The sequence below is a fragment of the Hydra viridissima genome, unplaced genomic scaffold (genome assembly GCF_058129835.1).
Source record: "Hydra viridissima isolate aposymbiotic clone 2 unplaced genomic scaffold, HvirCarnegie_v1 scaffold_4, whole genome shotgun sequence".
NCBI classification, from domain to species: domain Eukaryota; kingdom Metazoa; phylum Cnidaria; class Hydrozoa; order Anthoathecata; family Hydridae; genus Hydra; species Hydra viridissima.
This window is the reverse complement of record NW_028324303.1, coordinates 14,958,191-14,984,906: the sequence shown is the minus strand read 5'-3', so window position 1 is coordinate 14,984,906 and position 26,716 is coordinate 14,958,191. Positions and strand designations below refer to the sequence as shown.

The 26,716-nt window shown below is 28.5% G+C and overlaps 2 protein-coding genes across 3 annotated transcripts; one reads left to right on the top strand and one right to left on the bottom strand.

The window, feature by feature from the left end:
- Nucleotides 1–1,235: 1,235 nt before the first annotated feature.
- Nucleotides 1,236–24,970, bottom strand: LOC145182594 (pleckstrin homology domain-containing family H member 1-like). 2 transcript variants are annotated; one of them, XM_090086485.1, is made up of 32 exons: nucleotides 24,787–24,970; nucleotides 24,559–24,621; nucleotides 22,892–22,966; nucleotides 22,596–22,679; nucleotides 22,417–22,480; nucleotides 21,857–22,188; nucleotides 20,156–20,177; nucleotides 17,282–17,373; nucleotides 16,380–16,400; nucleotides 16,139–16,285; nucleotides 15,922–16,032; nucleotides 15,607–15,693; nucleotides 15,436–15,505; nucleotides 15,182–15,270; nucleotides 14,909–14,989; nucleotides 14,667–14,834; nucleotides 14,229–14,337; nucleotides 14,033–14,142; nucleotides 13,367–13,546; nucleotides 13,099–13,286; nucleotides 12,652–12,745; nucleotides 12,409–12,492; nucleotides 12,217–12,273; nucleotides 11,667–11,762; nucleotides 11,465–11,562; nucleotides 11,274–11,337; nucleotides 6,581–6,658; nucleotides 4,615–4,712; nucleotides 4,409–4,538; nucleotides 4,213–4,308; nucleotides 3,988–4,125; nucleotides 1,236–1,430 (listed from the first exon to the last, which is right to left on the bottom strand). In XM_090086485.1, exons 1-32 carry the CDS (start codon nucleotides 24,940–24,942, stop codon nucleotides 1,293–1,295), a joined length of 3,420 nt encoding a protein of 1,139 aa, XP_089942611.1. In that variant the 5' UTR covers nucleotides 24,943–24,970; the 3' UTR covers nucleotides 1,236–1,292. The 2 variants fall into 2 exon arrangements, with proteins under 2 accessions (XP_089942611.1, XP_089942612.1); XM_090086486.1 differs by having other exon boundaries at nucleotides 20,156–20,174.
- LOC145182595 (uncharacterized) lies at nucleotides 1,805–3,085 on the top strand. The gene is made up of 2 exons (XM_080057777.2): nucleotides 1,805–2,006; nucleotides 2,263–3,085. The coding sequence occupies exons 1-2, from the start codon at nucleotides 1,934–1,936 to the stop codon at nucleotides 3,057–3,059; spliced, it is 870 nt and encodes a 289-aa protein (XP_079913903.2). The 5' UTR covers nucleotides 1,805–1,933; the 3' UTR covers nucleotides 3,060–3,085.
- Nucleotides 24,971–26,716: the final 1,746 nt, after the last annotated feature.

Here is a 26,716-nt window from a genome sequence, read left to right as displayed (position 1 = left end):
CTGACTGTTTTTTGAAAATTGTTTCACTTTGTTTCAGAATAGAGGATTATAATACATTTCTGCCCGACAAATTTCCTTATTGACATACATATGTATCTTACATCCAAAAACTCTTCGTTTTTAATGACTTAAAAGTTTTTAAAAAGTTAACTTGTGTGTGATTCAACAACACGGTCTCCTTCCAACCACATTTCATAACCACTTTAACAATAGAAGAAAGTGCGGGAATAAAATCAGTACTTTTAGTAACTTAACTATCCCGTGAAAGCAGACAAACACGGAATTAATTCTAACTTTAGATGACGCAACAAAATATAACAGGTGCAGATTTAAAGATAAACTTACGGACATATATTACTGCAACAATTTCGAAAATCAACTTTAATCAAATTAGCAACACATGTACGGAGTTGTTAATTTGATTAAATACACCGAAGTTATTATTATTATTATTATTATTATTATTATTATCATTATATATAAAACAAATTATATATATATATATATATATATATATATATATATATATATATATATATATATATATATATATATATATATATATATAATTTTATATATAAAATTATCACACCAAAAACTTATGCTGTTTTTAAAGCATTTTGGATTTTATATTAAAATACTTCAGAAAATTCCATCTTAAAAGACAGATATAAAATTTAAAGTTTTTATCCTTTATTAACGGAAAAAACCAAAAAAAAAAAAAAAAAAAGCTTAATGTACATATTGATTTACAGACAATCATCAAATGATCTACATAAAATGATAAATTTTTCAATTATCTACAGACAGTTATCAATTTTTCTTAAAAGAAGATAGAAAAGTTCTTTTCTGCAAAATATAGTCCTCCCCCCCCCTCTTTACCTCCCTCATTGCTTCTGGAAAATAAAAAAATATAAAAAGCGCAAAAACCACAGCGATTTTTTTTTAAACGGGTAAAAACCGCCAGCGGTGTTTATCAAGCAATAAAAACCACGCGTAATAAAACTTGAATCCAGCATCGACAAATCTACGCAGATTTTATTGAGAAAACAGCTTAAAATAAACGATAATCCCTCCATCACATGCCTACTCGTTGAAGAAGAAAAACGCTCAGTAAAGTTATATATATATATATATATATATATATATACTACTTTACTTGGCTACTAAAATATTTTTAAAAAATAGATAAATTTTCGCACAAAAAATAGTAGCAAAAAAGAAACAGCGCAAAAAATGTTGCAGTATATCAATTCCTTAAATTAAATAGCGAATTGTAAAAACACGTTCTTTTACATATTCCATACTTGGCAGTAATCGTCATTGACAAAGTTCTCTGCGCTTTGTTTACTTTTTGAATCAAACTTAGTATCACTTTTAGTCACCAAAGCATTAATATAACCAGCAATCAGCAAAGTCAAGTCCAAAACCTTCGAAAAGAAATAGAAAAAATTACTCAAGTAAAAAAAAAAAGACTGATATTTTATAATTAAGTAAAAAACCAACTTCATGCTTTTAAAAAATGTTTGTTATATTTTAAGTCAAAACTTATTTTTTCAATATTGTATTTTCCTTATGAAAGCAAGAGGCGCACGGGTATGAGTATTCGTTTGAGATAACGTTAAACGAATATAAATTTTGTTTGAAAGCCGTGGAGAAGAGTGATAGCTTCACGAAGTAAAAATTGCACGCTGGTTGCAAAGATTTCTTTGACGTCAGAGAAAATACGCATTAACAAATTGTTTATATTGCCAATCAAAAGTTCGTATTACACGAACAAAAAGAACAATGCAACGTAGATTATATTGAACAACTTACAAAAACTTATTTAAAAGCACCTTTCAAGAAACTTCTGCATAGCAAGTATTGCACAAAGATTAAAAATACTCAGCGTATGAATAATTAAAAAAAAACGCGCAACAGAATTTTCAAAATGGCGACACATAACCTAGTTGAAGATCGAATAAAAATACTTCCAGCTTCACCTTACCACGAAAGTAGTAGAGGTAGTTACTTATTGACAATAACTTACATAAATTCATTCGTTTTAATTCTGGAAACAAGTCTGACAGCGTTGTGCTTTTGGAAAAAAAATCAAGAAAACTCCTGAAAAGGAGAAAAAGTTTTAAAAATTTTTGTTTAGACGTTGTAAATATGAAAAAAAAAAAAAAAAGTAAATTTACTTAAAAGATTTACGCTTATATATATTATATAAAAAATCTTAAAGAAAGAGAATGTAATTCTTTTTAATGATCGTTGCAGGTAACGAATACGATGGTTTAGCATCTCCATCGAGTTCCGAAGATGGTAGCAACCAAGAAAAAAGCTTGGCAACAATAAACAAATTCGATTTAAGTCAACGTAGAGAATGGACCGACGAGGAATGTGTAAAATTGATGAATTTATGGAGGGCTAACGAAATTCTATACAACAACGAACATCCAAATTATTACTCGCAAAGCGAAAGAAAGATAGCTATGGAGCAAATAGCCAGTGAACTGAACATCAGCGTGAAAGACATTACCGATAAAATGCACAGTCTTCGCACTTATTACGGTTCACAAAGGCAAAGAATCGAGGCTAAAGAATCAGCTAATCCAAATACGCCATATGTGTCTCGATGGAAATATTATAACAACATGTCTTTTTTACGAGATACTCTGGTGAATAGAGCAAATAAAAGTAATCTTCGCAAAAGTCGTAGAAACGTTGAGCTACCATATGTAAACACTCACGAGGAGCACGAAAAAAACTCTGAAAATCAATTCAACGATCACATCGGGGAGCCTACAATATATGTAACAAAAATCCAACCTTTGGAATTTAAACTAAAAGAATCAAAAAAACGTCGTTTCGAGATGTGCAAAGACGAAGACGACGAAAGCATATACCAAGAAAAAAGCATCGATCCTAGGCAGATGGCTCCTAGTAAAAGCGACCAACTCTTCGGAGAAATGATTACCAACTCACTCCAATACTTCCAAGATGAGCAACAAAAAGAACTTTTAAAATTAGAGATTCAAACTTTGATTTATAATACGCGATTCAGTAAACGCTAAAAACAAACTGTTAAAAAGTAACTATATATATAAAAAAAAAAAAAAAAATTAAATAATAATAAGCTGTGTTCAAGCTAAAATTAAAACAAAACGATTGTCAAGTTCGACTGTTTAAGAAGTCCAGTGTGAACACATTTTGATTTGAATTAAGTTGCAATGGTCACAGAAACGAGAAAAACATCGAATAGACAGCGAATACACGGTTTCACATGTCGACAGTTAATATAAGGTTACGTCGAGTGCGTTTCGCCACTAATGCGATCTTGTAACAGATTACAAAGGATTTTCAAAACAGTATTTCTTTAAAAACCCGAAATTTTTCCGATATGGATTTCGCAATCGCTATTTATGAGGATGTCTTCTTTCCGGAATAGCCACCATGGTCCCTTATATATCCAGAACCTATGTTAAAAATTCCCTCTTGATATATTTGGAACTCGAATGATTTCGTCATTTTTATACCTGCCATTTTGTTGCCTTACTTAGTATTAAAAAATAATGAAAAACCGGATGTATTGGGCGAAACCTACAATTACTACTATCCGCTCAAATTCACCTGTTGATGTTAAAAGACAAATACTTAGGTATTTAAGCGGAACTAAAAAAATGTGATTTTCTTTTGTATTCACGAAAACACTTTTGCACTATTTTAACATTTTTACGAAATTTGAAGTTTTACGAAGACGTAAGTTTTGTGACATTGAACCCCTAGCAAAATATTTACATTGTAAAAAAATCAGTTCTAAGACATTTTTAAAAACGAAAATCCTGGCGAAAACCTAGATTTAAATTTTCAACTTAGAATTGGATGAATTCATTCAACGAGAGGAAAACTTTTTAACATTTAAAGACCTATATGTTTGATCATTTCTATTTAAGGCAAGACATTTAACTATCACAGAGTGATGTTGGTTGTTGAGTTACTCACCAGATTCGGAGGCATGGCGAGTAAATGTTTTGTTGTGTTGTCTGGTCCATCACCGCGCTGTTGAACAACAAGCATAAAGTCTTGCTTGTAACCACCAAAAGTGACTACTTGCGACCAGTCATAATCGCTTATAAGCTCCTAAATATTTATTCGAAATAAAATAGTTGAGATGTGTGAAAGTTGTTTTATTCAAAATTACTTTTTTTACAGAGATGGCAGCTTTACCTTATTGTTGGAGAGAATTTGGATCTTCATTTCATATACCGCAATCCAGAGATGTTGGGCATTAGCGTTAGGAACATTAGATTGAACTAGTTTCTCCTATCATATCGCAAAAAATATCTTAAACATGATAGGCTGAAAACCACCTAAAATATTTTCTTAAAAACAACAACAAAAAAAAAGACAGAACAAACCAAACCTTAGCCTTAAAAAGTTTGCTTCCGTACAAAGGTATTGATTTGACAACATCAATATAAGATTGGCAGCACTCATTAACTGATTTTCCTTTCAAGCTAGACCAAATATCGGACACGTTCTTTAATATTTTTCTAAAAGAAAACACAAAAACGAAAATCCCGAAGAATTTTATGACTTATTTTCACAAATCATTTTTTGTAAATATACCTTTTGATTGATGGATTGGGTATGTTATTGTAATGAGGATAATTGATCATTAGCTCCTCAAGCATTTTATAATGCTCAATAAAATCTCCATATTCAATCTGATACCAAAAAAAAAAACTGTGTTCAGATTATTTTGAAAAACACAAAATTTTAAGATTATATAAATACACTTAACCGCAAAATTAATGCACCACATAAATTCCGACTTAATTTGAAAAATATTATGTATTTCCCGGATTTATCAACTACAAAGTTGATAATAATGTTTATTGTTACGCCTTTTGTAGGTTTTATTCCGTTTCCCTTATTTAATTTCGAAATTATAGCAGCTTTTCATAAGTAGCATGTTTTGCTGAAATTAAACCTCACTTCTAAAACAAATGTATTGGTTTTAAATTCTTTTAACAGTAGAAAAGATAACTGTCATTTGAGCAACACATCTGTTCGCAATGCGGCGCACTAGACGCAGCGTTCTGGTTAAAATTTAAGTCGTGATCAATGTGTTGCAATTGCTACTTTGTCCAATGAATTATTAACAAATCACCAACTTGGTAGAAGATTTGGAGTGTCTCATACAACAGTCGGTAAGCTTCTAAAAAGGTTTGTAGAGACCAATGATCACGCTAGACAATTTGGCCAAGGCAGACCACGAGCTACCGATGCCGAGGAGGACCAAATTTTATTGCTTTGAAAACCGAGAGAACGGTTCACTACTGCACGAAGTCTCCAAATACAACTTGTTGAGGTTCATGGAACTGCTGTTAGTCAAGATACCATAAGAAGAAGACTTTGTGTTTTAAATTTACCACCTCGGGCAGCAGCTACTGGTCCCAGATTCTTTGTAGACTATCAAAGAAACAGATTGGCTTTTGCAAGGAGGCATACGAATTGGGAAATACATGTTAGTGAACAGGTCTTATTTAAAGATGAGTCAAGGTTTTGCTTTGTACTGATCGCCGCCCAAAAGTGTGCAGAAGACCAAATGAAAGGCATTTCGCTTGTAATATTCCAGAAACCACCTTATATGGAGGCGGCTCATTAATGGTATAGGACGGAATATCTTTAAAAGCTCGCACAGAGCTTTATATTGTTGATGGTGGACGTCTGACTTCTCAACGATACATAGCAGACATTTTAGAAACATTTGTGGTACCTTTTGCACTGTACATTGGAGATGGATTCCTTCTTATGCAGGATAATGCTAGACCACATACGGCACATATTGTTACTGAATACTTAATGTTAATATTGAAGTTTTGGAGTGGTCAGCTTGCAGTCCAGATATAAACCCAATAGAGCATCTTTGGGACATGATGGGACGCTGTGTTAGAAGCCAACATCCTCCACCTAACAGTCTAGACAAGCTGCGACAAACTCTTATCCGCGTGTGGGAAGATATCTCTCAAGAAAAGATTAGATCTCTAATTGAAAGTATACCACGGCGCTGTCAGGCTGTAATAAGAGCAAGTGGTAACACTAGTTATTGATAAGTCAAAAATGTTTCAATTTAAGCTGTGTTAGTGTGCATAACAATGATAAACATTTTAATTTTTTTTTGTTAAACGAACCATATTTTTGGTTCTAGTCTTTTTTTTTCACCATTCTCAAAGTCAATTTTATTATTATCATTGAAATAATTGTGTTGATGTATTCTATTCTTAATGTTTGTCAAAATATATAATATTGACGACAATTAAAATAAATCGAAATGTATAATTGGTGCGTTAATTTTGCGGTTAAATTATTTTGCGTTAATTTTGCGGTTAAGTGTATTTAATAAGCAAAAGAAAAAAAGAAAAAAAACATCAAAGATTCTTAAGATTCAAATTTTAAGAATTTTTGATGTTTATAAATCTTTCTCCCAACAATTTTAACCAGGAATTTTTATCTGGAAAGTAATAAAATGATTTTAAATTTAAATAAATACCACAAAAGCGGTTCTCACAGAGTTAACACTAATTCTCACCTGAGAATAAAGAGCCGTAAGCTTTGCTAAATTGTTTGCCGTAGGAACCAAATGTCCAATTCGGATATATTCTGCAACCTGGTGAAAAGTCTTATTGATAGATTAAACTCATAAAATGATTCTTTTTTCAGATTGTAATTTGTAATATTTAAAAAACCTTGTTTATCAAACAAAATTTTTGGGATGAAAGAAAAGTGATTATATTCTTGAAATGTCTTTGGCAGAAACTTGATAACTGAAATTCTGCCTTAAATTCCTGACAAAAATTATTTTTGTGACATTTTACTAAAAACAGGACGGAGGGGAGAAGTTTCGTGATTAGTTATACTGAAAGTTTTCTTTAGAAAACCGGTTTTTTTTCGTTTTTTGTTACCGATTCTTTTCCTTCATAACATCATGAACGAAATATATTCGTCTAAGTTATTTAATTGAAAATATCTAACCTTGCAAATTTTGTTAATTTTGTATTCCTTAAAGGAAGAAGATTAACAAAAATATAAACAATCAAATTCACGATCAAGCTCATCTGAAAGAACCAAAGAAATAAACGATCAAGCTCATCTGAAAGGACCAAAAAAATCCTTCTATGCATACATTAAATAGACCTTATGTGTACGTTTGGAGGTGTTTTTAAAATCTTTTTAATTTGTCCGAGCCTGATTTTTGCGTTTTAACAGGTGGATTTTGGATTTTTTGTGTTCGAGATGGTTAACTTCCTAGCATGGTGCAAACTAAAACTTTTATGTGTTCATGATGTCAAATGAGGGTGGTTTACAAAAAATTACGGCAATTGGAACTTGGCGGAAAAAAAATACCCAAATAATTTTGCCCTCTTGACCCCTGTCGAAGAAAATATTATTTTGGAAAAAAAAAACTACGTTATTCTATACTAAACCAAAGCTCTTTTATATAATTCAAATTTCATCAACAATACTCTTGGTATTTAGAAACAGTGACCAAGTAAAAACTACAACCCCCTTAATTTGAGGGGGTTGGATTGATTACATGGTCCTTACTCTTAAACACGAAATGAAAAAATCTTTTAAACCTAAATTTTTTTAATGAATCTTAATCTACTTTAGGATGAAGTTGCTTTTTTTCTTTCAAAAAAACTTTCTCCCTTAATCAGGGTCAATAGGCTGATAAATAGGGTGTTAGCGTAAAAATATGCTGCCAAATATTTTAGTATTAGTATAGTATTTTATTGAATAAGTTGAATGTTACATATTGACCTCAAGTGTAAATAAAAGTAAACAAGTGACATCAGATTATGCGAATTAAAGAAGATTTGGAAAATCTAATTTCTTTTTCATTTAATTTGGTTTAAATAATCAGTAATTGTGGTAGTTGGATTAATATTAAATGTGAATTAAAAACATTAAAAAAAAATTCTTTTGTTGTAAGAAAAAAGTCAGCTTTCAAGTTAGGAAACAGTTTAAAGAAACCATTTCCAATGCCAAATAAAGCAAAAAATCACGAAGACTGTAGAAGTTCTGTATGCCTGTTATGCATGAGAAAAAGTGATAGATATCTAAATTACTTTATTGCAAGAATCTGAAAATTTGTTACAAGTAACATAAATTATGCAGATGAACAAGTTCCAAGTGGTATCTTCAACTCATGTGGAACTGTTTTACAAAAAAAAGATGCTGGTGATATGACGTGTTGATTGCCACCTCTCTACAATTTCTCTACGATTGTTATCAAGCCTTTTACATGAACGTCTAGTGTTTAAGATTGTCTTACTTGCCAAATTGGAAAGCTTAAACTTAATGAGAAGTATCCTTAAAAGTCCAAAGGAACACAACATAGATCTTAAAGGTAGCAAATCTTCTAAGCCTGAAACTTCTTTAAACCCTTGCTTTCCATCATCAGAAAAAAGATCTACGCATTGTTTGTCAATTATAGCTCCAAGTTCCAATGATTCCAGCACCATCACAATAAGACGTCAAAATTTCCATGATTTAGTCAAGGAAGATCAAGTCAGAGCAGAGCAAAATTTTTCGCCTTTATAATGCATCTGCATTATAAAGGCGAAAAATTTACCTCCAAGAGTAAAAGCTAAGCAAAAGGAGGAAGATTATTTCAAGTAATACCAGGTAATTATACATTTTTTATAACTTTAAAATATTTAAAGTGTAATCAACAATATTAAGCAGTGAAACTTGTTATTTACATTTAAACTTATTATTACTTTTATGTTGATACATATTATTAAATGCATGTTTGAGAGTTATTTCAATCAGCAGCTTACACTATATCTGATTTTAATAGACCCACAATCTGCGCTAAAATCAACAAGCCATATACTTACAGTGCAAATGTTGTTAAATGTGCAGTTAAACACTGAACTATCTAACATGGGAATGAGAAATTTTGCTTCAACTCTCATCAAATCAACAGGAACTCGACTGGTTGAAAAAGATTTATTTCAGCATTCAGTTGTTAACTTTGCAACTACAAGAGGAAAAACTGAAGAACAAAAACATGTTATTCAAATATTGGAGAATTTAACTAACAAGGTGTTGTTGGACAGAGATTACAGCTACAACCATTTTGTCAAACTTGGAATTGATGGCAGAGGATCATTTTTGAAAATGAGCTTGGCTGTTAAGGTAACTGACAATAGTGATGAAAAGAGAAGTTCTCAACCAAAAAAAAAAAAACATCACATGCTAACAAGCTCAAAAGCTCGAGACACAGGTGTAAAACATCAACTCATTGCTGCCATTGTTGAAAAGCTACCTGAAACATACAAGAATGTCAAAGCATTTATGAATATTATTCAAGTGAATGATGCAACATTTTGCATTTCATATGATCTAAAAATGGCCAATATCATTTGTGGAACTCAATCCTATTCAAACAAGCATCCTTGCTGCTGATGTGATGTCGATTCTAATAATCTATCAGAAAGTGGATCTCTAAGATCTTTTGAGACATTGAAGGAAAGATATGTCGAGTTTGTTGCTAATGGTTCAGTTTTAAAGTTTGAAAAAAATTTTGCAAATGTAATCCATTCACCTTTGATCAATATGGACAACTCAGTACTCATTTGAGATGTTATTCCACCAATCAAACTCCGCCTTCTTCTGAGAATTGTTAATCATCTTTTCAAAAATCTTTTAGACTTGTGGCCTGGTGCCAAAGAATGTCCAGCTGAGTTGCACATTCAGTTCCAGCCGTACCCTTTTAAAAAATATTGACATTCTCCAACGAATTGCTGAAAAAGCTTATGCCAAAAGCCTTTGATTTTATTGAAACTCTAAGACATTTTAAAAAAGTTGTTTCTTCATGTTTAGGAACAACACTAAAGGAAAACTTTAAGACTAAAGTTCAGAAATTCAAAACATTTTCCCTATTTTTGTCAATATTGATCACACCAAAGGTCCATGCTGTTTTCTACCACATTAAAGAATTTGTGTTAAAGCATCAATCTCCACTCGGAATCTTAAATGAACTGAAACATCGCACTCAAAATTCAATGCTCGTTGGGAACTAACAAGCACTGCTCTGAACATCCAGAATATGGAAAACAACTTTATAATTTTGTTGTTGCCTATAACAGCATTTGTAACAAAAAAAAGCAAACTATTGTATGAAAGTATGCTAGAATTAAAAACTAAAATTGTGAATTTAAACCTGTAAAAAATACCATTTATTTTTTGTCTTCAATATTCCAGACCTAAGTATCTGTATATTTTTGGCTACATATATAGTTTATGCACTGAAAATAATATATTGCATAATTTTTTCAGTTTTTAATTTAAATACAAATATTTGCAAGGAACTAGAATAATATTTATAGGTAGACACCTGTTGAGAACTTATCTTGACCTTTTGAGTACTTTAGATGAGAAGTTTTGAAATGCCTTAATTTCGACCAAGCTAAATTTAGAGTTTAAACATTAAGGATAAGGTTGCATCTTACTTTTTTAATGTTTAAGATAATAAATTTTTGCAACAATACAGTTGCCCTCCTGAAGCCCATCTACAAAGATAACTTTTTTTAGAAAAGAAAATTACGCCATCCTAAAGTAAATCAAAAAATTCATTTAATAAATGCAAGTTTAATCAAATTTATTTTCGTGTTTAAGAATAATGACCATGTAATCAATGCAACCCCCTCAAATTAAGGCGGTTGTAGATTTTACATGATCACCGTTTCTAAATACCAAGAGTATTGTTGATGAAATTTGAATTATATAAAAGAGCTTTGGTCTACTATAGAATAACGTAGTTTTTTTTTTCCAAAATAATATTTTCTTCGACACGCTCAGATAAAGATAAGCACGATGATTTAACTTTTTTGGAAGACCAGGAAGGACTGAGACGTTTTAGTTTGGGATCAGAAGATAGAAAATTTAGCAAAAAGGTTTTATGGTGCTTTTAGTGGGTTAATTTGACCTTTCTTACTAAAATTTGCTAATTTAACATAATTTATTTATATTGTTTTGTTTTGACAGCGCAAAATTATTTGGGTATTGTAATAAAATTTGTTCTTACATTCCTAGAATGAATTTAAATTTACCTTCGGGTACATAATTACAAGTTATTAATCTACATAATCTTTAAAAAAGTAACTATAAATAAAACCTCTAAAATTCTGAAAAATATTTTGTTATAAATTTTCCAAAACTAACAATGAGTGGATAGAAATTATGCTTTGTTATATAAAAAAAATTTAATCAACCTCAAAAACATGAAGAAGCCTTTCTCTTTCAGTAAGAAGATGAGCCGCACTCAGGAAAAACAATCTAAAATTTAAAGAGAAAATATTGGAACATTCTTTGATTGTCATGTGAAAAGATATATATCAACATTGACATTAAAAATTTTAAAAGATTTCAAATGTCAAAATATATATCAAAAATTAATTTTTACCTGTTTTTATATATCAACTTTATACTGTCTGATCTCTTAACTTTACCCGCTTTAAACTGGTGTGCTACTTGCTCCCATCTTGATATGGCATCACAAACCTGAAAACCAAAGTAATAAAATAATGTCAGAAAGAAAATTGTTCACATAAACAATTTCCAGACTTATAAAATAAGATGAAAAAAAGAAGCAAAAAACACTTAACCTTAACATCACCCTGCAAATAGTGGTAAGCCTGCACAACTGGGTTATCAGAGTACAATGCATATCCACTTTCATTATTATCACGAATACCGATTTCCTAATTTAAAAATAGCTAAATGTTAAATATGTTTATCATGAAATTTCATAGTTTTAAGTTAACTATTTTAATAGTTGTCAAAATTTACAGAAGGTTATCTTCATAGGAGCTAATTGTAAATGATACCAGTTAATTGACCTTTTTTTTTATAAATTAAAAATATTCAAAGTACAAAGTTGTATTTATATTCTAATTTTTGTCTTAGTCTGTAAGTTTTAATCTTTAATAAAAACGGTTGAAAATTTTATTTACAAGAAAGATATTTACAAAATGATAGAAAACTGTCCATCAAGATATTTACAAAATGAAGATTGAATATATTATAATAATGAAATCAAAACTTGATATTTTAGAAATTATCAAATGAAATTTCATTAAAAGTAACATGAAGGAAGATAAAATAAGTAGAATAATTTTTAGAATTAAAAAAATCAAACAAAAAATGAAAAAATACTTCATTGATTTTTTTGCATATTTCATCAACTGTAGTTGAACCATCAAACGTAAACATCTATGTAAAATAAAACAACAAAATTTTCAATGAAATCCCAAACAAAAAAAAAAGTTTAATAAAGTTGGATATAATTAAAATAAAAATTATCTAAGACAAGCATTTATTACTAAAATTACAATCAAAAACAGATACCTGGTAGGTATTGTTAACAAAATAAACAGGGATGCTAATAGGATAAAGACGATAAAATGGATTGCTAGCAATTATTGACAAAACCTAAAAACAATAAAAAATCTTTACAAAATTTAAGATTTTATAAGAGTTTACATATTTTAAAACTTTATTAATATTTATACATTCTAACACTGGTAAGCATCCATAAATACCGTCATATTTAGGCAAAACATAAGGTGTAGTAAAAAGTAATAAAGATACTTCAATACGAGATGGCTTGCATTCACGCTCTCCATTTTGAAGCATCCGTTCTAAACTCCGTTGGCAATAGATAGCATAACGACCATTTGCTGAACTAAATCATAACAAACATCAGAAAGTTATTGAGTAAATTTATTTGAGACTATTTATTTTACACTTTTATCTTGTATAAAAACAAAGATGAGAATTAGTAAACAACTAAATACTTTAAATAATTTAAAAATATACTTGAAATTTTGTTTAAAACTTTAAATATTATTTTTTTCTCCAATATGCTTAGTTAACAATACTCATAATTATGTTATAAAAGGAAATATAAAACAACAAAATTGAAAACTGAAAAATAATTAGAATAATTAAAATAATTAGCTTAATCAAACTGAAAAGTTTGAAAAGAATTTAAAGTAATTAAAGATTTATTTAAAAAAAAACTTCAATAAAAGGTACTTTTCATTTGCATTCCTAAGAATATGTGCTTTGAGAAGCCACAACACCTTGAGTTTTGGTAAGAAAACACTGCAACTGAGAGCAATCAGTTGCCAACATTGCAAATAAACATAAGAAGCTATTGGCTTTAGATCAATTGTATTCATTGAAGATTCACTTGTTAACCAATCATTGGACTTAGAGTAATTCTAAAACCAGTATGTGATATGCTAAATAACATAGAAATAGAAGCAAATACTTGCAACATAAAACATGAAGTGATACTCACATTATTACAAGCAACTGGTGGTCCAGAGCGGAGTTTTGTTGTTTGTTTAATTAACTGACAATAAAATTCTGTTTGAAGTTCTTTATTGGTTAAACATAATTGAATAATATCTTGTGAAAGTGCAATATGGTAGTCGATTGCTGAATCATTAATAGGAGTGTTGCAAAATAGGTGTATACTCTGCAAAAAACATTTTTATACTAAACTATGTTTATATAACATATATATATATATATATATATATATATATATATATATATATATATATATATATATATATATATATATATATATATATATATATATAAATTATGTAAAATATTTAAATTATATATATATATATATAAATTATGTAAAATATTTTTTGGATTGAAAGAATACTTAGTTATTACTGTCCACTAGGATGGTTCTCAAAAAAAAAATCGTAATTTTTTTTTATGTCACCTTCTCATTGGATGACATATCATCAGCAATATATAATTATGAAATTTGAGCTTGATTTATTGATATTTAGAGGTTACTCAATGACTTTCACAATTATGATTGTTTATGGCCTTATTCATGTCATTGCAGTTAATAAATAAGGCAGCATAAAAGTATTCTTGCCAACCCAAACATTTTTTTGCAACAAAAAAAAAAATTGCCTTTTTAAAATAAAGTTAAAACCTTTGACAAGTTTTTTGCTTCTTTTTCAAGTTCTGTAGATAAAGCAGTAAGGCTACACTCTAATATACTTTTTGAATGGACAATAAGATGATTACGCCAATGTGGGCTGCCTAAATGTTAAATTTCTTTATTAAAAGTATAATAATAGAAGTAACCAAACTAAAAAACAAACCAACATGCTAGTAAATCAACATACTAGTATCCCCATCAACATGCATAAGCTTTGTAATAAGTTCTTCAAATGGAGTTTCTTTTTTCATATCAGTTCCAGAACATGATAAATAAAGATGATGAATCCAATTGTCCTAAAAGAAGAAAAATGAAATTAAAATTAAAACTTCATTTTACAGTATAGGAAATTTTTCAAATTTATCATAATTTTTAGTTTTAGCTTACAAGTGTAACAAAAATGTTAAAACAAATAACAAAAATGATTATAATAATAAATGATCATTCCTAAACAAATTTTAGTTTTTCCAATAAAAAGTTTTTCTTTTGATCTTTATTTTAAAGTGGAATGTAATTGGACCATAATAACAGAAATATAAAAAAATTTGACAAATTTGGCAAATAGAGAGGAAACTATGTAAATCTACATGTGATCTTTTTTTATTTTCTACATAAAAAAAAATACCATTTCCAATTTGTTGCCAACTTCTATGTAAGTTGGATGAGAATCTTTCAAACATTCTATTACAAATCGAAAACCGCAATCTTCTTCTGAGGTGCACTTTTTAAATTTCTCTTCGACTACTGGCTCTACGCAGATTATTTCAAGCAAATTTATGACATAAACAGGTGTCTAAAAACAATTATAACATTCTCTGTTTAATATATCTAAGATATCAAGTTTGATACAGAAAAAAACTTCATTACCTGCAATTTATCTGTTTTAAAAAATAGCAGTGACTTTTCTTTCAAAACTGCCCAATACCTTTTTGAAACCCCACACCTAGTCTAATACAAAATTAAAAGTACTTAAAAATGACAGAAAATAAAATGAGATTTTTAGTTAAAGCCTTTTTGTAAATCTCAAAATTAATTTAAAAAGTTTTTTTCTTCAAGTAGATAAACAAGTCACTTTTCATATTTTAAAATTATATTAGAAATATAATGATAATTGCATAAAAATGATAAATATAATTATACCTGAATAACCCAACCAGAAAACAATGCATTTTCTATTGATTTATACATAGAAGTTGAACCATTAAAACGCCGCAAACATTTTGATAGAACTAAAATAATTTCAGTTATTCATATAAATAAATATTTATAAAAAAATATAAATATTTAAATATAAATATTTTAGTTATTCATATCATATAACATATAGTAAAACTGTAACATAGATAGAGACAATTAAAATAAAAATGATAACTTAAAAAAAAACTTATATGCACCCTCAAGCCAACCATCAGCTTCACTCAATGTATCAGCTGTAACATAAAATGTTCTCAGGGGGGTTGCAAGCTAATAAAAAAAATTTAAGTTAAATTAGAATCATAAATGAAAACCTAAACTTCCATTTGATTATTTGATGAAAAAATTTATACTTTTAAATATATCCTCACCTCAATTGTAAGTGGATCAACTGTTTTTGCAATTCTTGACACCTTTTCCAAATCTACTTGTCCAATAGGCTTGCGATTCATGTCTTCCTAATACATGATTTAAACTTATAATTATTCTTTAAAACCACATGTTCTAAGGAGTCACTAATAACAACTGTGATAATAGTTTTTATCAAAAAAATATTTTTATTAAAGAACCATTATGAACAATTTGTTGTCATTTTTTAAAGCAGTTTGGTATTTGATCTACTAAAAAAGACAGAAAACTCAATAATAAGATTTTTAATCTTTTTATTTTAAATATTTTTTATGCACCTGTCGTTTAAAATAGTGCAATTTTCCATCACTGAGAACAAACCATCTTTTCTTCCAATTTTTAATAATTCCCCCTTGCTTAGTTAACCAGCCAACTCTTTCAAGTTTCTCCTACAGTAGAAGGTCAATTGGTTTCATCAACTGTTAACAGAATATAGGATATAGAACAATAGAAACATCAGTAAAATACATTTATGAAGAATAAAATCAAAATGACCTGTTTCATATTTTGAGCAGTAAAAGTTGCACATGTTTGAAGCTTGGATGTTGATCCAACTTCTCTGTGAGTCTCAGTTGGGTCACCATCAGATTCTGTATCTGTTGTATCACTAGTTAGTATTCCATCGGTTATTACAATTGATGGCTGAAATGAAAAAAAAAAAAAAAAATTACAAACTTTTAGTTTTAGTTTAGTTTGATTTTTTACAAAGACTTTTAAAGTAAAAAAAAAAAAATACCTCTTTCTGTGAGGTTCCATTCTAAAACAACCATAATATTTAACTATCATAGAGCACTATTTTACAAAAACATTTTTGGGTTAATAATTATGACTAATATTAAAAACCATGCATTTTCTAACATTAAAAAAAATTTTTTTTTTATCATACAAAATCTAATAACTTATTTTTTCATCTGTTCAAACTTGAACTTTGAATTTGAAAACACTTTTTAAATATGTAGTAAAAATCAATCAGTAAAACACAAACAAAACAGACACAAACTACTACAAATAGTAGGTGGGAGATTTTTCATGACAACATCAAGAAGGGAGATTTTTGACAACAACAATGGAACAAAAAATTTTTGTTTTAACTTAAAAAGAAATAATTATGTTAGCAATTGTATTAAAAATTGTGTTAATAATTTGTTAATTATGACAAACTAGCACAAACAGTAGGGAGATTATTTTAAAAAAAAGTGTAACAAAAATTTTTGCCCTAATTTTAAAAAAATTAATAACTTAATAATTTCTCAATTAGACTTTCTAAACTTAATTAGTTGAATTCAATTAGTGAAATGCAAAAAATTTGCACTTTTTTTTTATGTTAAGATGTTAAGTCTATGATTGTCAGTATTTAGAATAGCTGGTCACCAATTGCAAGCGGAATTTTTTGTTGATTAAAAAAAAAGATTTTGAGGGAGATATCTGATAAAAATCACTTTAACCCTAAAGAATTTATACAAAGTCTTTTGGAGTCAATTCTTTTAGATTGTGCTAATCATAAAATTAATCTTCAAGTAAATAAAAAGTTAATCTGGCAAAATATCACTAACTTAAAATAAATTCTCTTAGCTTTTGGCAAATACACAGCAAGTAATGGTTTTCTTTTAAAACACACAAAAAAAATGAGATTAGAACCTTTTTTATTGTGGTATAAATTGGTGCTTTGGCTTCCTTGTATAAAGTGTAGTCTTTCACTGGTTCTTCAATTGTGTAATAATAAGGAGAATCTAGGAAAATATAACTATAAAAACAGGAGGGGCAGTTCTTTGAAAAAAAGATCAAAATTTTTTACTTAATAGTTTATTCAAAGCATCAGAAAGTATGAACCAATGAGGGAATTTTTTTTTTTTATTGAAAAAGTAGCAAAATTAGTATTTAAAATAACAAATCTCTGATTTACATTAATTTTACTAGGTTACTAATTTCATTTTGGAACACTTTTTCAAATGGCTTCTAGTTATTATTCAAGTCTTATTAAATTTAGATGGAATAATTTCTTATTCATTCAAGCCCAAATAGGCTTGATTTAATTTAAATCTAGTGGTCAAACTGAATGAAATCAGTAGTCAAATTGGCTTGAACACAAAATTAATTTCATGTTCTTTTATATATGCTTTGACTGTTCAAACTGTGTGGGCAGGAATTGAATTTTTGCTAGAGTTGCCATAAATTAATTTCAATCAACCAGCAAGCCTGCTAATGGAATTATGCTGCTCTAGCATCTCTATGAAGGAGTGTTTATTGATTTAACTAGTTTAATTGGTGCTTGAAGCAGATCTAAATAAAAATACTGCTAGATCCACCTTAAAACCTTGGTTGACAACAAAACAGATTTTTTTAAAAAACTTACTTTTACTGTTTATTTCCTTCAACAGTTGTTTTCATTGATGAAAATTTCACTTTTTTGTATGGTAGACCAATAACAAGTTTTAAGATTATTTTTTATTTTAATTGAAAAACTGTTTCAAATTAAGATAATTCAACAATTATTACATTATGTACTAATTATGTGCCTTAGACTACATCTAATGCCCCACCCCCTTTTTTTTTTTTTTTTTATCTTTTTTTTTTTCATCCTTGTATTAATTCTTTTTCATTTAATATTTTTGATGAGGTTTCAACAAAATTGGTTTATAACTACATAGTCCATTAATCAAATCATTTTTGATGGCATATTGTAATATTGGCCATATATTAAAAAAAAATCAAAACTTTTTAAAATTATGTTAATTTAGACAACCTCTATTTATTTTGCAATGCTACTGTAGTAAAAACTTTAGAGTAGAATACAAACAGTATAAAAGAATATATGCATTACACATATATTCTTTTATACTGAATCAACATCCACAAGATCAACAAAGTTTGGGATACAAAGCTAAAACAGTATTGAGGCTTGAGAACATCCATAACTGGCTTGATAGTCAGAAGAATGTCAGCTAAAACCCATCTTTCTAAAAATAGAACCTTTTGGCTCCAAAGAGCAATAGGCACCATCATCTCTTCAGATAAATACCAGAAATGTTAACTTAGTGCTGAATGTGCACTCTTTGAAATTTGAGGACACACATATGCATACATCAGCAGAGAGTGTAACAACATGATGTCATTCCACAGAGCATCTGTTGCATGACATCCACCAGACACTATATGTTAGTAAAGCAAATTTGACAAAGTCTATCACTTTTTGAATTTGAGCCTTTGTAGTTGTGTCATGTGGGAGTTATCTTAGTCATGTGGGAGATTAGAAACTTGCTCCTCAGACAGACTGGTTGTAATAGAATATATTAGTTTTGAAATTCATTTGGCTTTGTGTAGAGAATGAGAAAATTGCAGAACATTACCTCTAGAACAGTCAATAGAGCTCTTTGTTTTTGACTAAGCAAGCTGGACTAAAATTATGAAAGATAATCAGGTGTGTGTAATGAAACTGCTTAAAGTGTTTATGAAGTCTTGTAAACAGAGTGATGTCTGTTGTATAAAGGCAGGCATTCCCAAGCATGCAGTAAACAATGTTTTTTTCTACTTCTAGTTGAAGTTTCAACACAACAAGTAGATGAGCCATTATCAATTTAACTTTCAAGATCTTTGTGATGTCTGTGGCACTGTAAACACTATTGCCACTACTTTTAATATCAAACTGATTGCTTAAATTTATAGTGAATTGTAGTTTTGCAGCCAAAATCAGTTATAGAAAAATCCTTTTAAGAATCTAAATACAAAACAGAACAGGATATCTTTGTAAGGAATGATGGAGTTGTATTAAACATTTTTCTATGATTTTTTAAAATTTATCCAGTGTATTGATGGAGAGAAGCTTGGATATTGAACCTAGCAGTCTGTATGGTACAAAGCTGCATATTCATCAAAATTTTTTCTAGGTAAAATTTTGCATATTGAAAGAAACACATTTCTGGTGGGCATCATTAAAACAAGCTCATGATAACTATTATTGGCTCTTAATTGCAAAAAAAGAAACTACTCTTGCATGGTTTTTTTGCACCTTGCAGATAAATTTTTTTTTCTTTACACAATGCTTTGAAGCTGATATTCTTGCCCTCTTATGCTTAGCACTGACTATTTATTTTCTGCCACTGTTGATTCACATTAAACATTGTTTCACAAAACAACTCAAAATAAAAAAAAATTGGTTTGAGAAGAGAATGGAAACCATTTTAAAGTTGAATGCAATTTTTTTTATTATCATTGTTATATTTTCATGCTGTATTTTTTTAAAAAAATATAACTTATAAAAAATAGCAAACTTAAAATTTGCATGTTAGTCATAGAGAGTTTTGTCTTTCAAACGAAAAAAAATTAATATATACATATCATTTTAGTTGATTTATTGTGATGCTTTGAAAAAAAAAACAAATCATATCAAATACATTTTGTGCCTTTTGAAAACTGATGCATAATTAATATAATTACCATACAATTAATATAAAGTACGCTTAAAAACTATTTATCCTTCAAAAGAAATTAAAATATCACAAATAAAAAACTCACTAATGCCTCTTTCTGATATCTGCTATAAAAGAAGACAAGTTTATTAGATATTCTATTTAAGATAACTACAATATTAATATAAACAACATAATTTTTGTTTGGTGGCTGGACAAAATTGTAGCAGAAAAAATGTAACTGTGATATACTAGTAGCAGCCAACAAAATGGTATAGATAAAATGGAACTTATGCTATTGTTATATTATACATAACATATATACATAGCCACCAAGAGAAATTTTGGGCCCTAGGGAAGTTTTCTTAAGGGGCCCTCATTATGATCAATTATATACCCAGGACCAATAGAAGCGTGCTCTGGTCATTGAAAATTAAAAATGAAAGTTAATTAAATCTTTTTAAAGTCAAAACTATTTAAATCTTTTAAAAATTATTTTTAAAAATTATTTGTACACACACGGGGCCCCAGGAATCTTCCCCATCCACCCCACCCCCAACTCTTAGCTGCCATTCATATATAGTATATGCACACACAGAAATACACACACACAAACGCACACAGTATATATAAGAACAGGGATTGCTTCATTTTACAAATTTTACAGTTACCTCAACTTTTAATTTCAAATAATCATTACTTTAAAAAACAAGTTTAGCCTAAGGTGATCTAAAATGTTGCCATAATTGGAAGAACATATATAGTCTAAATTCTTTAAGAAAAAAATGATTTTTATGTCAGAACAAAACAACAAATGATGGGTACTCCTATAGACAGGTAGACATCTAGACAGCAGTTAATTGGCTACTCCATTTTTGTACAGCAAAAAAAAGTTACACTATTACAATGAGATGGATATGATAGGAGCAGACTGCAAGACATTTACTGCTTTGGTGAAACCACTATTAAAATCAGGAGGTTTGGTGCAACACAATCTAACAAGGAGATTACTCTCAAAGTGAACACTGAAATACCACAATTTTTAAAATGAGTCAATGAAATCAGTTTCAAGAACTATCAAGTCACAGCAAGCTAGTGCAGCAGCCATGAATGAAGAACTGAATTTCAACTACAACAATCCTACACCAATTAGCACTACCAGATATAATGATTAACAAGTTAAGCATTTTGTAGCCCTATAAACCCTTTTTTTTACTAGCTGCTTAAGATGTCATCATCCCTAGGACACTTGATAAGAAGGATGTATGCATGCATGCATGCATGCATGCATGCATGCATGTATGTATGTATGTATGTATGTATGTATGTATGTATGTATGTATGTATGTATGTATGTATGTATGTATGTATGTATGTATGTATGTCTGTATGTCTGTATGTCTGTCTGTCTGTATGTATGTATGTATGTATGTATGTATGTATGTATGTATGTATGTATGTATGTATGTATGTATGTATGTATGTATGTATGTATGTATGTATGTATGTATGTATGTATGTATGTATGTATGTATGTATGTATGTATGTATGTATGTATGTATGTATGTATGTATGTATGTATGTATGTATGTATGTATGTATGTATGTATGTATGTATGTATGTATGTATGTATATATGTATGTATGTATGTATGTATGTATGTATGTATGTATGTATGTATGTATGTATGTATGTATCTATGTATGTATGATCGCACATATATACTTCTTCTCTAATTTATGAAGCATTCCCAATATCTTTTTATTAAGTGTATAAAAAACCAAGACAAAATTTCTCTACCTTACCTTGTCTTCAGTCAGTTGCAAGAACTGTTCATTTAGACTTTCTGTGGAGGTATGAAAACCTTCCTCATGTTTTGAAATTGATAACTTTGGAAATGGTTTTGCTTTAGGGGAGCCTATTGGTTTGCTAGAGGCCCGTATTGATGTACATCTAGCAGGTGGTACTGGTGGTAGGTTTTCACAACTGGATTGCATATCAGTAGGAGAGAACTCTGTAATTGGTTCATATAAATACTTGTCTGGTTTTAGTTCCCATAAAAGTTCTCCAAATATTTCTTCATATAAATGGGATGAGCTTGATTTTGAAGGACTATTAATAGATTCAACAGCACGAGCTAATAACACAATATAAACTTTTCAAAGAAACTTCTTTTGTAAATTCTTAAATTTACTGTTCACTTTTGTAAAACTAATGAAAAAAAGTCAATATATTACTTCAATTAATTTGGTTTATTAATGTTATAACAAGACATAAATTTAACTTAGAAAACAGCTGAAACTCAAATGCAAAGTTGTTTCGTTACAGGTCTGAAAGGTATAAAAGTGGCGTGACAAAAAATTACCTTTATCACACATATTACGCAATTCATCTCGCTCTTTCTTTAATTGATCAGTCTCTCGAATAAGCTAGAACACAAATTCTTAACAAAGTGAGGTACAAAATCAAATAAATGAGAATATGAATAACTGAAAATAATGCATAGAAACAAAAGATAAATTTATTCAATAGTTTAGAACAAACCTCTTTAAATTTTTCCCGAACCCATTCTTTAACTTTTTGCATTTTCTCTTCGTCAAGAAGAATTAATGAGTCATTTTCATGTCGCTTTTTAAAATAATGTGATTAATTTAGAAAAATTTGAAGTAGACTGGCTTTTCTTACTCAAAACATACTATGCAAGTAAAAGAAAAAAAGCAAGAGTTTTTAATAAGTTATAACTTTGGGAAAAAAGGCTATCCAGAATCCACACACAAAAAAAAACATTTGACAATCAAGAGTGACAAAAAATTTTGACAATTAAGAGTGACAGATCCTACCATTCTGATTATCTTTTCTCGTAAAGCACTAATTGCCTCATCTTTATCTTGACAAACTAATTTGAGCTTTTCAATCTAAGTAAACATAAATGTTAATATTACTAAAAAATTTAAAAAAAATTTATTTAAATATGAGAGGATAATACTGTAACTAAAATAAGCATTTAACTAAACTTTAATAGTCTAAAGCCCATATTAAAATATAAAACAAAAAAAATTTCTACTTATACTGTTCAAATTATTATACATTTTATAAATTATTATATATTTCTCATGATCTAAAATAAGATTTTCTACTTTACATTAAGAAACTACTTTGATAAAAATGGATTTGAACACATTTTGCCACAGTTCTGTCAGTTGCAAGCAAACTATTTGGATATGAACTTCGACTCTTCAGAAGACACAATTATTTTAAATCTTTAAATCATTGTAAATTTGAATGGCACTTAAACTGTTCAAATGGACTATACTGTTTTCCTTTTTCAATAACATTTTAAAATCTATTTTATTTCTAAACTTTGTGTCCAATATCTCTTGTTTTCTCTTATTTAGTTCTGATTGCTCATATATTATTCTAAAAAAAAAATGTTAAAAAAAATTAAAAAATTGCAATTACTATCAGTAGTAATTTTAACATTACAATTTACCTTTAAGAAATACTGTTCTCTATTTCAATATAAATATGAATAATGTATAGTCTTAATCACATCAAATTTTACAAAAATAACAATTAGCATTAAAATGTAAACAATAAAACATATTTGAAATTTTACATTTTTCAAAATATTTGTAAATTAATTTCAATTGCAAACTCATATTTATAAAAATGTTTAAATGTTTTATTGTTTTAAAGAATGACTTTTAGTGTATATTATAAATACTTTATTGCTTTAAAGGACAACTTTTAGTGTATATCAGTTTTGATGTTATTTAAGTTCACTTTGATGAAAACGATTAAAAAAACTGTTCTTACTTTATCGTTTTTTATAAAATTTCTTTATATTGAAAAAATTGCTACGGTTAACAAGTGTCCAATCCTGTCACTTCCAAGCACATTATTCTAATATGATTAAACTTATAGCTCACCTTCAAGAACAATTTTTCTCTATTTCAGAATAAATATGAAAACAAAAAAGTTTAAATGGTTCTTTATTAAATTTGGTCTGATGATCAGATTTTATAAAGTAATAATTAAGTAACATAACTTTACATATCAGAAACTATTTGCATGAAAACTTATACTTAGAAAAAATTTAATGTTATTGTTTTGATGGATAACATTTAGTGTATAATTAAATAGTTTATATGTTAATTATTTGATACTTATATGATACTGTTATTAAATAGTTTTATTTTGACTGAAGCATATTATTAAAAATTGTTCTTAAACAAACACTACCTTTAAGAGGAAAATCATTAGAAACATCAATAAAGGTAATTTTTTAATGACAGTAAAATTAGTTTCCAAATTTAATCACTTCTAGTTGTGTATATTGGAAAATCTTCAAACACAGGAGGAGGTAAATCATATTTATTACAATTGTTTTCAAAGAAATTGTAATTTTAGATAAAGATTTATGTGATTGTAAATGGAAGAATGATATTGCTGATCATAATGATAATAATTGTTTAAAATTTAAATACTTAAAACTCAAAACCTTTACCTTTTTTAATGCATCATCATACTTCTTCTCAGCAGCAACAACTTTTTGCTCATAGGAAGACACCTAAAAATACATATTATATTTAAGAATCCCAACTATTATTACAAAGTTCAATTGAAATTTTTGATTTCTAAGTAAGAAGTACTACATTCTAATAGTAGAGATTGTCATCACAGAGAAATAGTGCCAATAATTATAGAAAATTACATTACATAAATGTTTACAAACCTTTTCATTATATAAAACACGAACATGTGAAACTTTATCTTTAAATTGAGTTAACTGCTGGTGACACAGCTCATATTTTTCTTTCCAAAAAAGTGCAGTGGTATCGGACTCATCAATAATATTACTATGCAAAGAAGCACTCAAACTATAATCCATTTTTGTTTTTGACGCTGTAAATATAATTAAAGAAATACAAGTGTTCTATACAAAAAATTTTTGTATAAAAACTTATATTTTTACTCATGAACTACAAAAAACGTAGACCTTTTAGATATTATGCCCTAACAAAAATTTTATAGCACATGAATTTGACATCTCTTTCAGCAGAAACTCTGCAATTGAATTAAAAAATTGAAGGATTCATTCTATCTTTACTATTAAGGAAGGAATTTTTAGAATTGTTACGTTTTTATTTACGATCAGCCATGTGTGCTGTCTAAGAAACCACGGTGCTTTTTAAATACGCAGTTGTTTTTATTTTTAATTTTCGTCACCCGTATGAAACAAGCGACAATATGTAATTTGAGACGTACTTTCCTACAATGAATCCTTCAATTAATGTATGATTCGTTGTAGGAATAATGTTGCTTTAATATTTTAGTTTTAACATCCGTAATTTTACTTTAAATTTATAGAACATGATAGATAATATTTTTTCTACTAAAAAGTGCTTTGTTAAAAAAATATTGAGTAAAGCGTGCTAAAAAAAAAAAGTCATTTGGTGAGAAAAGAAATTTAAGCTGATTTCGAGGAGGCGATATAATTTGCTTAAACATTTCAATCTGATTTTGTTTGTTATTAAGTCGCAGATAAAAAGCGTTATTATGTAAAAAATGACTCGTGATAAATGTTATTTATAAAGTTGGCAACAGCTATTGCCAACTTTATAAATGAAATAACAAAATTATATATTCGAGGAAAAAATCAATTAAATAAAAGATTCGACAAATCAAATGCTCTTTATTCTCCTCCAAAGGGTCAATACGATAAATTACGATAGTAATAAAAACGATACTATAAATTAACCACAACAATTACTAAGAATAAGATCAAATAAACTTAAAAAATATTTTGCATGAAGTTATTAAAAATAATAAAGTTAAAAAAATTAAAAAACTTGTAAAAACAAAAATTGTAAATATTGAAATATATATTAAATATGTTAAGGGGTTGATCATATAATACGTCACACGCTGAAGGGGAGGGAGGGGTTTGTGTTTCTGTAATGAGTTGTTAAGGGAAGGGGAGGGTAGGAGTGTCAAACTTTGTGATGCAACAACTTTTAAATTTAGAAGTCATTGCATCAAAACTACAGGGAAAAAATACATAATGCAATCATTATTATAAAAACTCAAATTATTAATAAATTATAGTTCCAGAAAAATAGGAACTCATCTCCGATATTGTTGGTAACTAATAACAGCAGCTGGTATGCACATCCTGTGCAAATAAGTACATACATGCATACAGAGCTGAACATCTGAAATGTCAACTATGTATTTTAAATAAAAATTTGTCTCGGGGGAGGTTGATTGAAAACTTATGCCGTACCTTTCGAGGAGGTTACAGAGGAGAGAGGAGGGGGTTAAAAACAATCAAAAATGGTGTAACATAATATACGAACCACCCTATTAAAGTTAAGTTAAAAAGTATGTTTCATTTAAAGAGTAAAAGAGTAAGTATGTATATTTTTGAGTTTAAAATTAATTTTCCCTTAACTTTGTAACTTTTTTTTCTCTTGAAACTTTAGATTTTTTTAAATGTATAAAGATTTGAATATTTAATTTGATTATAAGGCAGTAATTAGCGCAAGTTAACCGAAAGTTGCCTGTTTCAAACATTACTTAATTTCTTCATTTAACTTGCCTGGAAATCAATAGGCTTTCCAAAAACAACTGATAAGTTTGATTTTTAGGAAGTTTTTTCATAA

Bases quoted from the DNA above. Each gene is read 5' to 3' on its own strand.
- LOC145182594 (XM_090086485.1), bottom strand. From the start codon at position 24,942: ATGGATTATAGTTTGAGTGCTTCTTTGCATAGTAATATTATTGATGAG. The intron at 14,835-14,908 runs GTAATGAAGTTT...AATTGTTTTTAG, and splicing joins TTAAAACAGATAAATTGCAG to ACACCTGTTTATGTCATAAA. The intron at 13,547-14,032 runs GTTTTAACTTTA...TGTTTTTTGCAG, and splicing joins AAGCAAAAAACTTGTCAAAG to AGTATACACCTATTTTGCAA.
- LOC145182595 (XM_080057777.2), top strand. From the start codon at position 1,934: ATGGCGACACATAACCTAGTTGAAGATCGAATAAAAATACTTCCAGCT. The intron at 2,007-2,262 runs GTAGTTACTTAT...TGATCGTTGCAG, and splicing joins TTACCACGAAAGTAGTAGAG to GTAACGAATACGATGGTTTA.